Source organism: Anomaloglossus baeobatrachus, chromosome 8, assembly GCF_048569485.1.
Source record: "Anomaloglossus baeobatrachus isolate aAnoBae1 chromosome 8, aAnoBae1.hap1, whole genome shotgun sequence".
Taxonomy (NCBI): Eukaryota; Metazoa; Chordata; class Amphibia; order Anura; family Aromobatidae; genus Anomaloglossus; species Anomaloglossus baeobatrachus.
Window position 1 is genome coordinate 229475968 of NC_134360.1, and position 14329 is coordinate 229490296.

At 45.9% G+C, this 14329-nt stretch overlaps 1 protein-coding gene across 10 annotated transcripts in view; it reads right to left on the reverse strand.

The window, feature by feature from the left end:
* Positions 1 to 14329, reverse strand: part of LRRC7 (leucine rich repeat containing 7) — a 368695-nt gene that overhangs the window by 39050 nt on the left and 315316 nt on the right. For all 10 annotated transcript variants that reach the window (XM_075320319.1, XM_075320326.1, XM_075320325.1 and 7 more), the window contains 4 exons: positions 9859 to 10059; positions 9473 to 9595; positions 8978 to 9089; positions 5888 to 6053 (listed from right to left, as the gene is read on the reverse strand). In XM_075320319.1, coding sequence (XP_075176434.1) covers positions 5888 to 6053; positions 8978 to 9089; positions 9473 to 9595; positions 9859 to 10059 — 602 coding nt within the window. The remainder of the gene's footprint in view (positions 1 to 5887; positions 6054 to 8977; positions 9090 to 9472; positions 9596 to 9858; positions 10060 to 14329) is intronic.

Here is a 14329-nt window from a genome sequence, read left to right on the forward strand (position 1 = left end):
TAGAGAATACTATTCTATCTCCCCGCCACTCTTATCTGTGTGGCCATAGCTGATATTGCTTCTGCACAATATTTTTAAAGGGTTGTTCTAGCAGAGGAGCAGCACTGATGCCATCCTATTGACAGGTTCCGGCCAGGACATGCGCACAGCTGGCATGAACTGTGCATCGGTCCTATTCATTAATATAGGATGCATGCACGGCATTGTTCCTAATCAGATAAGATGCTGGTGAAGCCGGCAGGTAGAAGGTTTCAGGGGCCACTCACTACTGATGTCCTGCAAATCATTTTGCACAGCCCTAGTACATTAGACAGCCAGTATAATGCTCCTGACCTATTCATTTGACTAGGATGCATGCACCGTACCTGCTGAGAAATTCGATCTAAAGACAGGACATAATCAATACCGCTTACCTCCCAATGTGGAAGGGAGAGGCGCCGGAGCAACCCTTTAATTGTGAGTGTAAGGTCTTCTCTTGACCTGCTGTACATTTATAGCACTTTCATGGTGTAGGTTTAGGAGCTGAGCATCTACAGAGGGGGGTCGTCCATTTTTTCAGCCATGATCAGAGCTAGTCCTATCCTAGCTGTTAGAGCAGAGTCGCTCGCTCTAATGGCCAGGATCAGAGCTAGTTCCTATCCTAGCTGTTAGAGCAGAGTCGCCCACTCTAATGGCCAGGATCAGAGCTAGTTCCTATCCTAGCTGTTACAGCAGAGTCGCTCACTCTAATGGCCAGGATCAGAGCTAGTTCCTATCCTAGCTGTTACAGCAGAGTCGCTCGCTCTAATGGCCAGGATCAGAGCTAGTTCCTATCCCAGCTGTTACAGCAGAGTCGCTCACTCTAATGGCCAGGATCAGAGCTAGTTCCTATCCCAGCTGTTACAGCAGAGTCGCTCGCTCTAATGGCCAGGATCAGAGCTAGTTCCTATCCCAGCTGGTACAGCAGAGTCGCTCGCTCCAATGACCAGGATCAGAGCTAGTTCCTATACCAGCTGTTAGAGCAGAGTCGCTCGCTCTAATGGCCAGGATCAGAGCTAGTTCCTATCCCAGCTGTTACAGCAGAGTCGCTCGCTCTAATGGCCAGGATCAGAGCTAGTTCCTATACCAGCTGTTACAGCAGAGTCGCTCGCTCTAATGGCCAGGATCAGAGCTAGTTCCTATACCAGCTGTTACAGCAGAGTCGCTCGCTCTAATGGCCAGGATCAGAGCTAGTTCCTATCCCAGCTGTTACAGCAGAGTCGCTCACTCTAATGGCCAGGATCAGAGCTAGTTCCTATCCCAGCTGTGAGAGCAGAGTCGCCCACTCTAATGGCCAGGATCAGAGCTAGTTCCTATCCCAGCTGTTACAGCAGAATCACCTGCTCCAATGGCCAGGATCAGAGCTAGTTCCTATCCCAGCTGTTACAGCAGAGTCGCTCACTCTAATGGCCAGGATCAGAGCTAGTTCCTATACCAGCTGTTACAGCAGAGTCGCTCGCTCTAATGGCCAGGATCAGAGCTAGTTCCTATCCCAGCTGTTACAGCAGAGTCGCTCACTCTAATGGCCAGGATCAGAGCTAGTTCCTATCCCAGCTGTGAGAGCAGAGTCGCCCACTCTAATGGCCAGGATCAGAGCTAGTTCCTATCCCAGCTGTTACAGCAGAGTCACCCGCTATAATGGCCAGGATCAGAACTAATTCCTATCCCAGCTGTTACAGCAGAGTCGCTCGCTCTAATGACCAGGATCAGAGCTAATTCCTATCCCAGCTGTTAGAGCAGAGTCACCTGCTCCAATGGCCAGGATCAGAGCTAGTTCCTATCCCAGCTGTTACAGCAGAGTCGCTCGCTCTAATGGCCAGGATCAGAGCTAGTTCCTATCCCAGCTGTTACAGCAGAGTCATCTGCTCTAATGGCCATGATCAGAGCTAGTCCTATCCTAGCTGTTAGAGCAGAGTCGCCCGCTCTATTGGCCAGGATCAGAGCTAGTTCCTATACCAGCTGTTAGCGCAGAATCACCTGCTCCAATGACCAGGATCAGAGCTAGTTCCTAACCCAGCTGTTAGAGCAGAGTCGCTCGCTCTAATGGCCAGGATCAGATGTAGTTCCTATCCCAGCTGTTACAGCAGAGTCACCCGCTATAATGGCCAGGATCAGAGCTAGTTCCTATCCCAGCTGTTAGAGCAGAGTCACCTGCTCCAATGGCCAGGATCAGAGCTAGTTCCTATACCAGCTGTTAGAGCAGAGTTGCCCACTCTAATGGCCAGGATCAGAGCTAGTTCCTATACCAGCTGTTAGAGCAGAGTTGCCCACTCTAATGGCCAGGATCAGAGCTAATTCCTATCCCAGCTGTTAGAGCAGAGTCGCTCGCTCTAATGGCCAGGATCAGAGCTAGTTCCTATCCCAGCTGTTACAGCAGAGTCATCTGCTCTAATGACCAGGATCAGAGCTAGTCCTATCCTAGCTGTTAGAGCAGAGTCGCCTGCTCTATTGGCCAGGATCAGAGCTAGTTCCTATACCAGCTGTTAGAGCAGAGTCGCTCGCTCTAATGGCCAGGATCAGAGCTAGTTCCTATCCCAGCTGTTAGAGCAGAGTCGCCCACTCTAATGGCCAGGATCAGAGCTAGTTCCTATCCCAGCTGTTAGAGCAGAGTCGCTCACTCTAATGGCCAGGATCAGAGCTAGTTCCTATCCCAGCTGTTACAGCAGAGTCGCTCGCTCCAATGACCAGGATCAGAGCTAGTTCCTATACCAGCTGTTAGAGCAGAGTCGCTCGCTCTAATGGCCAGGATCAGAGCTAGTTCCTATACCAGCTGTTACAGCAGAATCACCTGCTCCAATGGCCAGGATCAGAGCTAGTTCCTATACCAGCTGTTAGAGCAGAGTCGCCCACTCTAATGGCCAGGATCAGAGCTAGTTCCTATCCCAGCTGTTACAGCAGAGTCGCTCACTCTAATGGCCAGGATCAGAGCTAGTTCCTATCCCAGCTGTTACAGCAGAGTCGCTCGCTCCAATGACCAGGATCAGAGCTAGTTCCTATACCAGCTGTTAGAGCAGAGTCGCTCGCTCTAATGGCCAGGATCAGAGCTAGTTCCTATACCAGCTGTTAGAGCAGAGTCGCTCGCTCTAATGGCCAGGATAAGAGCTAGTTCCTATCCCAGCTGTTACAGCAGAGTCATCTGCTCTAATGACCAGGATCAGAGCTAGTCCTATCCTAGCTGTTAGAGCAGAGTCGCCTGCTCTATTGGCCAGGATCAGAGCTAGTTCCTATACCAGCTGTTAGAGCAGAGTCGCTCGCTCTAATGGCCAGGATCAGAGCTAGTTCCTATCCCAGCTGTTAGAGCAGAGTCGCCCACTCTAATGGCCAGGATCAGAGCTAGTTCCTATCCCAGCTGTTAGAGCAGAGTCGCTCACTCTAATGGCCAGGATCAGAGCTAGTTCCTATCCCAGCTGTTACAGCAGAGTCGCTCGCTCCAATGACCAGGATCAGAGCTAGTTCCTATACCAGCTGTTAGAGCAGAGTCGCTCGCTCTAATGGCCAGGATCAGAGCTAGTTCCTATACCAGCTGTTACAGCAGAATCACCTGCTCCAATGGCCAGGATCAGAGCTAGTTCCTATCCCAGCTGTTAGAGCAGAGTCGCCCACTCTAATGGCCAGGATCAGAGCTAGTTCCTATCCCAGCTGTTACAGCAGAGTCGCTCACTCTAATGGCCAGGATCAGAGCTAGTTCCTATCCCAGCTGTTACAGCAGAGTCGCTCGCTCCAATGACCAGGATCAGAGCTAGTTCCTATACCAGCTGTTACAGCAGAGTCGCTCGCTCTAATGGCCAGGATCAGAGCTAGTTCCTATACCAGCTGTTACAGCAGAGTCACTCGCTCTAATGGCCAGGATCAGAACTAATTCCTATCCCAGCTGTTACAGCAGAGTCGCTCGCTCTAATGACCAGGATCAGAGCTAGTTCCTATCCCAGCTGTTAGAGCAGAGTCACTCGCTATAATGGCCAGGATCAGAGCTAATTCCTATCTCAGCTGTTAGAGCAGAGTCACCTGCTCCAATGGCCAGGATCAGAGCTAGTTCCTATACCAGCTGTTAGAGCAGAGTTGCCCACTCTAATGGCCAGGATCAGAGCTAATTCCTATCCCAGCTGTTACAGCAGAGTCGCTCGCTCTAATGGCCAGGATCAGAGCTAGTTCCTATACCAGCTGTTACAGCAGAGTCGCCCGCTCTATTGGCCAGGATCAGAGCTAGTTCCTATACCAGCTGTTACAGCAGAGTCGCTCGCTCTAATGGCCATGATCAGAGCTAGTCCTATCCTAGCTGTTAGAGCAGAGTCGCCCGCTCTATTGGCCAGGATCAGAGCTAGTTCCTATACCAGCTGTTAGCGCAGAATCACCTGCTCCAATGACCAGGATCAGAGCTAGTTCCTAACCCAGCTGTTAGAGCAGAGTCGCTCGCTCTAATGGCCAGGATCAGATGTAGTTCCTATCCCAGCTGTTACAGCAGAGTCACCCGCTATAATGGCCAGGATCAGAGCTAGTTCCTATCCCAGCTGTTAGAGCAGAGTTGCCCACTCTAATGGCCAGGATCAGAGCTAGTTCCTATCCCAGCTGTTAGAGCAGAGTCACTCGCTCTAATAGCCAGGATCAGAGCTAATTCCTATCCCAGCTGTTAGAGCAGAGTCGCTCGCTCTAATGGCCAGGATCAGAGCTAGTTCCTATCCCAGCTGTTACAGCAGAGTCATCTGCTCTAATGACCAGGATCAGAGCTAGTTCCTATCCCAGCTGTTACAGCAGAGTCGCTCGCTCTAATGGCCAGGATCAGAGCTAGTCCTATCCTAGCTGTTAGAGCAGAGTCGCCTGCTCTATTGGCCAGGATCAGAGCTAGTTCCTATACCAGCTGTTAGAGCAGAGTCACTCGCTCTAATGGCCAGGATCAGAGCTAGTTCCTATCCCAGCTGTTATGGCGGTGTCACACGGTACGATATATCGGGCGATATGTTGTCGGGGTCACGGATTCTGTGACGCACATCTGGCATCGTTCGACATATCGTAGCGTGTGACACCTCCGAACGACTGTGAATGAGCAAAAATACTCACCTTATCGTTGCTCGTTGACACGTCGTTCATTTTCAAAATGTCGGTCCTCCTTCTGTGCTCCGGTTGTTCATCATTCCCAAGGCAGCCGACGTCGCTCCGTGTGACACCCCGGGAATGACGAACACAGCCTACCTGCGGCTGCCAGCAATGCGGAAGGAAGGAGGTGGGCGGGATGTTATGTCCCGCTCATCTCCACCCCTCTGCTTCTAATGGGCGGCCGCTGAGTGACGTCGCTGTGACGCCGAACGTCCCTCCCCCTTCAGGAAGAGGATGTTCACCGCCCACAGCGAGGTCGTTTGGATGGTAAGTACGTGTGACGGGGGGTAAACGACTTTGTGCGACATGGGCAACAAATTGCCCGTGTCGCACAAACGATGGGGACGGGTACGGTCGCTTGTGCAATTGCACGATAGATCGTCCCGTGTGACGCCGGCCTCAGAGCAGAGTCGCCTACTCTAATGGCCAGAATCAGCTGATTTTAACTTCAATCAAAAAGAAGAGTCAGTGCAAAATAGATATTAAAAAATGGGGGAATTGCTGTATTTTTTTCATTCTCCTCCGGAAAGAGTCAATAAAAGGTAATCAATAAGTTATATCTACCACAAAATGATGCTTTTGAAATGCACAACTACTTCCGCAAAAATACAAAGCCCTCGTGAAGCTCTCTCGGTGGAAAAAAAGAGGTGGCGATGAAAAGTGGAAACACGAGGTTTGCCAGGGATTAATGCCGATCCTGGACACATCCCTCGCTATATACCTGCTCCGGGCTGTTAATGTGCCCGCATCAATAAGCGTAGTTGAGGATTTGACAGACCTGTTACCCCACAATGAGCTATTTACAGCCTCCTTAGCGGTAATCTGCACTTTCACACGCGCATTAGATGATCCAGAAGACGCTTGGGAAGGTGAGTAGTCGGAATAGGTCCCCGATGACACGCTGTTATGATGGTGCTTATCCATCTCTGACTCATCTGTGGACTCTGTAGATATAAAAAACGTGGTGTAATGAGGACGCGTCAGGCAGGTTTTGGGAACCTCTCATTGGGAAATTCCATTATTTGTCTCCATAGAGGTTCATACAGAAGAAGGGAAAGAGGGAACAAAAGCAAATACGGTATATTAGGCTTCTTCTGGTTAGATCTTCCCATACATAGGTGTTTTCCAGGATTAGAAAAGCACAGCTGTTTTCTTCCACAAACAGTGCCACATCTGACCACAGGTCATGGCTGGTATTGCAGGTTAGCTCCATTCACTTCAATCTCACTGAGCTGCAATACCACAGACAACCATTGGGCAGGTGTGGCGCTGTCCTTGGAAGGAAGCGGCTAGGATTATCTGATACTATACTAATCTTTTAATGTGGCGTTAAATGCTATGTTTGTATAAAGGACTTATTCAATAAGGGGGAGATTTTTTTTTTTGCATGGGGCTGATTATATCCTACCCACTCTTTTCCAATACCATGAAGGATACTGATGTTTCTGAAATCGTTCTTAGATATCATGTCCAATTCTAGTTGGCATATATCTCCTCTCCATGATGGCGACTTTGCTCATATCCCCCAAGTATAGACAAAGTATTCCTCAAGAATTGGATCTACTGGGATAGTTAGGTCAGTCTGAGTAGATCACACAGAAGATCTAATTTTATAGAATATATTAATATTTTTAATATTTTTTAATGTTTATAGTTTAATGTTTTTTAATTAGCTTAGAACATTAGATTTATGTGCCGTGGGACACCATTGGGAAAACTGGGGAAAGGAGACAATAAATGGAAGCGTCACCATTCCTGAAATCCGTCATAAATATAAATCTGACCGGGCACATAAAATAATTGTACGTCTTGGTTCACACAATCTTACTCATCTCTCCTCGTTTATGACGTGGTTGAGGGTATCTGAATATAAACAGAATAATATGGTATAAATAGAATTCAGGCGTATCCCTGATGGAGTTGAGGTCGTTGGCTTTGTTCCGGGCTTCAGTCTGAATACGGAAAGATTGTCGTGATCGGGGACCAAGATATGGCGTGAACCGGCCCAATGCGGGCTTTACACGCAACGACATCGCTAACAAGATGTCGTTGGGATCACGGAATTCGTGACGCACATCCGGCCTCGTTAGCGACGTCGTTGGGTGTGAAACGTACGAACGACCGTTAACGATCAAAATTACTCATCTAATAGTTGATTGTTGACCAGTCGTTCCTGTCCCGATTATCGTTGCTGTTGCAGGACGCAGGTTGTTCGTCGTTCCTGCGGCAGCAAACATCGCTATGTGTGACACCGCAGGAACGAGGAACATCACCTTACCTGCGGCCGCCCGCAATGAGGAAGGAAGTAGGTGGGCGGGATGTTCGGCCTGCTAATCTCCGCCCCTCCGCTTCTATTGGGCGGCCGCTTAGTGACGCCGCTGTAACACCGAACGAACCGCCTCCTTAGAAAGAAGGTGGTTCGCCGGCCACAGCGACGTCGCTAGGCAGGTAAGTAGTGTGACGGGTCCTAGCGATGTTGTGCACCACGGGCAGCAATTTGCCCGTGACGCACACCGACGGTGGTGGGTGCTTTCACCAGCGACATCGCTAGCGATGTCGCTGTGTGTAAAGCCCGCTTAAGAGTTTTTTCGCCAACATTTATTTTTCCTGACTCCATAACAAAGCAAGTGGAGCCCAATATATGTAGACAATTCTGCTTATTTAATGGGGAGAAGCAGCAGCAGATCTCTAGTTTAGGTAAAGTATTGGTCAAGCTCAAATCCAACATGCCCAATTCTTTGTGTTTTCTGACTTCTGCACAAAAAGACTGACGGCAAAACTGCAATGTGAACAGGTACATAACTGAACATGACATAAAATGACAAAAAAAAGAGACAGTTGCACACTGAAATGCTAAAGCATGAAAACCATAAAGATATACATTACTGCTAAAGGAAATCTACCGGTAACAAAAAAATGAGATATTAAGCATACAAAAATGGCCATTTGAATATCTGCCCAGTAGCCACGTCAAGACTTACCTCGTATACTGAGTACCTACTCTGAAATGAAGCCTCTTTCTGGGTTTAAATCCTTCTGTCTATGGGCAAATAGGAACCTGCTATGAATAAAATCACCTGTGGCTAGTGGGGAGGGGTGCACGGTTAGAAGGCAAGACTCCCATTAAGCTAGACAAAAAGACTGATGATCTAGATTAATGGGGGTCATACCTTCTGACTGTAAACCCCTCCCCCACTAGCTAAGGTGATTCTATTCTCTATACCATGTTTCTACTTGCCCATACACCGGAGGTTTAAAAACCCAAATAGAGGCTTCAGTTCAGAGTAGGCACCCAGTATAAAGGACTGCCTTGACGTGGCTACTGGGCAGACATAAAAATGGCCAAATGCTAAACATATCAATTTTTTCTTAGATTTCCTTTTGCAGTAATGCATATCTATATTCTTACATTCATGGTTTTCATGCTTCTGCATTTCAGAGTGCAACTGTCTTTTTTTGTCATTCTGATTTCTGCAGTCATGGGAACATTGGATCGCCACTATAAAGATTAGACTGTTGGCCAATCCTACTGAAAAAGGCCAATTTGACCAAACTTTGTCTCAAGAAGTTGGGAACAATTAGTCAAATTTCCTGATTTTAAGGTCACAGGAGCTGGGCTAACTGTAGATGCATTTTGACCAGAATAATGGACACCTCTGAAAATTAGACATCATCGATGTATCCAGTGTAGTGATTGGAAACTTGTGAGCCTCAATGCAAAAATTTCAACAGGGCTCCAACTAAAATTAATAGTATTGGACTTCTCAGGAGGACCTTCTGGGCCCCATAGGCTCCTAAGCCAGTGTGCGACTGTAAGCCCCGCACCCACTATAGTTATGCCCCTGGATGTACTTTGCGATAAATGTACCTTTCTTATCTTTTCCCAGTAGCACCAGTTTTGGTGGATACAGTGGGGTCTCGATCAATGATGGACGCAGTTCAGCCATGCGCATTTCAGCCGGGCGATGTACAAAGGGCTCCTGAAAGACAAAAATGGTTCTTAAAAGGGCAAGGCGCTCAGTCTGGGGCCTAAAATTACCTGGCAATGAGACTAAGGAACAATTGGCAGAGGTCATAACGAGCTTTTATCCCACTAATGTAAAAACCCTTACATATAAGACTGGATACGGAATTCATTACCATCTCGCAAAAAAAACCTTAAAGCAGTAACAAATTGCTCTGAGAATTTTGAGCTCACGCATTTTAATCCCCAATTCATACTTAGTCTGCATTCACATGTTGCGGGTGCAGTGTTGTTTTTTTGTGGGTAGGGTTGCAACATCTTTTTCCACGTTTTAGGAAAAAACACAACGACTGAATGCTGCCTCGTAGTCTGTATCATTACTCGAGGGAGGAGAGGTACCTCTGATCTTTCTGAGTGCTCTTCCTTCTCCTTTCTCTTTGGGACTTCTAGGGAATAACTTCGGATATTTCCAGCGTCGGATATCTGGGTCTTTTGGAATTCTTTATGTTCCCGAGTTGAAACCTGAAAATAAAGTCAAACAAGTAGAAGTGAAGTTTGCAAAATGTAGTCAAGTTTCACATAGGTCAAAAAGTTGAGTAAGAAGATGACACCATGTAAAATCCTCATAGGAAACTGGATCCTTCACTGGAACGGTGACCAGCAGGAAACCAAGTGGCCGGTGGTTAAATTGGCTACACTGCCCCACTATGCTCAGGGCCCGTCATTAGAGTCATTTGTGCAGTACGTGGCTTGTGTTTTTAACACACAAAATATTTTGTAATCACCTCGGACTTCATGTCTTTTGTCGACATCGGCCACTTATGTTCATATTTTTCCTTGAGATTCTGCTCTGCGGCTGGTGGGGGGATGGAGTTTTCCAGGGACGAGCTGTGACTTCCTTTCCCGACCATGTTCTGGACTGACTTCACCATATTTTTTAGATCTTCTGGGTACGGCGTTGGGTATCTCTTCAGATTGATTTCGACCTGAATTTGGAAATAATCAATAGCAGTAAAATGAGGTTTCTTTTTTTGAAAGCCAGAAGCATCGTGTCACCTACTACATTCCACCAGAAGCGAGCCAATCCCTACCGACGCCAACACTAAATCATTGCTGCGGTTTTATCCAATTCATGCTTAGGCGAATCAAGAGCCTCAAAATAAGAAAAAAAAATATGCAGCGTTCCTTCTGAGAGGAAACTTTCTATTGGGATAAGCTGGAGGTAGGGGGATCACAAGGGTCCATTAAGATTTTGAAATTACCAATTGAAAGACCACGTTTCACTTCTAACATGTTATTAAAAAAATAAAAAGACTCGCTTTCTCAATCAAAGGGGTTGTGTAAGATTATAAAAAACTATTCTGCTGCTTAGTTCCATGTATTTTTTGTAAACTGCAATACCAGAATAAACCTGTCGATAAGAGGGGTGCTGTTTCTAGGAGAAAAAAACAACAACAACAAAAAAACCCCAAAACAATCAAGTCACTCAATCGTCACTACAAAAATGTGTATTGTTATACATGTAACCAAAAGCCTTACAACATGTACTGAATCTTAGATCTTTTGTCAAATGATTCATGTTGAACTGGAGACATGATGCAATAGCAACTGCAAAGAGGAATACATTATTTTATTTTCACCTCTCCCATGTGGACATATTAGCAATTAAAGTATTTGACATCTAATGAGTTGACTTTTGTTAATTCCCAGCGAGTGTTCTCACATAAACACTGAGAAATCTGCTCTAAGCTGTGGTGGGGGGTGTGTTCTTTTTCTGGTGTGTTGCTGCCTGCTTATGATTGGTCAGCGTCATACAGGATGAAGAAGTACACGCCCCCAGGAAAGCTACCTGATAACACACATTTGAATGTAACAAACCTTAACTCATTAGGTGCCAAATACTTTGATTGCTAATATGCTATACCTATAATCTGCCTATTCAGCTATGCTGCCACTATTATATTGTGTGTCCAGTTCAACATGAAACATTTGGTGAAAGATTCTGTGTAAAAAAAAGTTAGAACTTTGTAAAAAATAAATAAATAAATTGGTTTGTGCTGCTAGTTTCCGAGACCAATCACTTTTCTATTTTTCCAATAGGGCAAATTTATTTGGGCATCCAATTCCATCAGCCACAACAGTGGTCAATGGCCATGGCACAGGAGTGGGAGAACCTCCTCTGACCCATTGGCATTCACAGATTTCCTTTTGATTTGTTGACCTGACACAACATCATTATTGTGGATAATATCAGGTAAGAGGCGACTTTTTGCTCCCCTACGGCGGCTACAGACCGACGGAATGGGATGTGCAAATTGTTTCGCAACAACTCTATAAATGACCATTGTAAATATGTAAGGAGTGAAGTAAAGGGTGATAAAGCCGAGCAGCTCATCAATACATTGCTGCACAGGTCACTCCTACACATCGATTTATAGTTGAGTCTGAGTTTTATTGTTGGTATTTAACAAATGTCAAATCTGACGGAGGATTTAATGCAGAAAGACTTTCCTTGTTGTGAGGGAATAATCATGAGCCTTAAAGGCACATTGTAAATATATGACCATTTGAGCAATACCCACAAGACCGACCCGACCTCCTGCCTATGTGCCTGACTTCTTTACCAGTATTGATTGGTAAACTACACTGCTAAGGGCCTGTGCACACAGTGCATTTTTTGAGAAATCTGCACCAAAATCTACATGCCTATCCTGAAGCCAGCAAAGTCTATATTTCTGAAGTGCTGTGCAGATATTGCTTTTTTTTTTCCTTGCAGCTTTGGTGCAGATTTTGGTGCAGAAAAAATTTTGCAGCATGTGTCAATTGTTGGGGCTTTTTTCCTTTTGTTTTTTAGCCCTGTGAGCCATTGAATTCATTAAAAAATGCACTGAAAAAAAACTCACCAAAAACAGATGCATTTTTGTGTTTTTCTGACAAAAAATTTCTGCACCAAATCTGCAGCGTGTGCATATAGCCTAATAACGGCTTTTACACCTCTGCATGTCACATCCATGACATTATAATTCCCATAGTAAAGGAATCCTGTTATTTGCGGGAGATTTGTGAGCTCTACCCAGAGTCCAGGAGGTCTCCCCTTTTACTCAGAAAGCCTCAAGGATATTCCAAGAGAGTTGCTTACAAAAATGTCAACATTTCTGACCTTCCGATTGGACAGCTGAACGATGCCCCAAGCTCATTAAGATGTGTCAGGCTCATAGCGACTCTGTCACCAGGTTTTTTCCACTTAATCTGAGAGCAGCATGATGAAGGAAATGAGACCCTACACCCTGCAATGTGTCACTTACTGAGCTGCTTAGTGTTGCTTTTATAAATCACTGTTTAATTAGCAGGAGATTATCATTAGTCCAGCAGCTGCATTGATTTTATTAAATTCTCAGCAAGTGACACATTGCTGGAATCAGGGCCTCCGTCTCTACATTATGCTGCTCTCAGATGAGGGAGCAAAAACCTGGTGGCAAATTCCCTTTAATGAATTTGGAACATCATAATGCCTATCAAGATTGGCTATGTACAAGCCAATGGGGGCGTCATTTAGTGGCCTGTTTAGATTCCGATCAAAGGTTGATATGCTGTGAATGATGATTTAATGTTGGCATAAACGATCTAATCACCCGACACATGAATTGTGATGCTAGTCACTTCTTACGGATAGTATAGACGGAAGGGTAGTCAGACAAGCCGGGGTCAGGAAACAGGAGGGCACGACAGGACTCATGGAGTAAGCATAAACGCAGTAAAGTCAAAGGCCAAGTCAGGATTCCAGGAGAGTATGTATTAGATTTAGGGAGCAGACAGAGACGTGGTCAGGTAATGGTCCGAGGTCACAAGCCAGGAGGTAACGACAAGAACAGGGAGCGGGCAGAAACGTGGTCAGGGAGCAGACAGTGACGTGGTCAGGTAGTGGTCCGAGGTCACAAGCTAGGATATAACGACAAGAAAACGGAGTGGGCAGAAACATGGTCAGAGAGCAGACAGAGACGTGGTAAGGTAACAGTCCGAGGTCAGAAGCCAGAAGGTAATGACAAGAAAAGGGAGCGGGCAGAGACGTGGTCAGGGAGCAGACAGAGACATGGTAAGGTAACAGTCCGAGGTCAGAAGAGAGGAGGTAATGATAAGAACAGGGAGTGGGCAGAGATAAGTTAATGAACCGTGCAGGGTCAAGAGATTTAGATCAGAACACAAGCACAAACACAAGCCAAGAGCACAACTGTAGAACCAGAGAGTACGACTGGCGAGGTTCTGGGAGACCATGCCCAGTAATGAAACAGAGCAATTATCAGGAAGGTGGAACACCTGAGTAATCAGCACCTCCCAGAACCTGCATGGAATCCTGCGCTGTCAATCAACCTGAGCTAGTGCTCAAGAAACACAGCAGAGCATCTCCAAATGCAAAATGCTCTGCACAAAGGAAACACGTCACCATTGGCTCTGAAGTTCTAGAAGGCGCGGCAGAGCATCACGTGTGTGCAAGATGCTCTGCACAGAGGAATCATGACACGAATGTTCTGCATATTTACAAAACAGATTATGCGCTCGTCTAAATTGTCTTCACTTTGGCACATAAATCGTCGCTCCTAATGAATCCCCACCCCCGTTATCTATTGATCGTGCAGATCTTTCTAATTGATCATTTCAGTTCCGTCAGGTGAAGCATCGGCAGTGATAATCATTACGGTGTTATAAGTATGGCAGGTGTACATCGCTCGTCACTCCATCAGGATGTATTCCGCCTGAAGAGCTCAGTAATAAGTCTCAAAATCCTCAGATTAATGATATATTTAAGAAAACGAGGCACGAAGGCAGAGTGCGCCGCGTCAGATTGCCTGAGACACACTTGAGAAATTAAGAAATGTTAAGGGCTACGTGACATTGCATATTGGAATCCAAATTAGATTTTTTTTTAAATTTAGTTTAATTATTTTTTGGTTAAAAAAACCCCAGTATAATCAAACTAAGAAAAAAAAAACTGAAAAAGATTCTGAAAAGTTTTAAAGAAAAAATTCAAAAAAGTTTCAATAAAAGTTTGGTAAAGTTTACAAGATCCTGAAATGTTATTGTCCACAGTATCTTACAATGTAGATGGAATAGGAGGAGCGGTACCAGGCGCAATACTACTATTGTTATAGCGGGGGGGTTACAAGTAATAATTTATCATACATGTCAGTTTTGCCGTATCCTTACCTGCGGATGCCAGACACCGTCCTCATTTTTCTCATATCAACGATAGCGCCATAT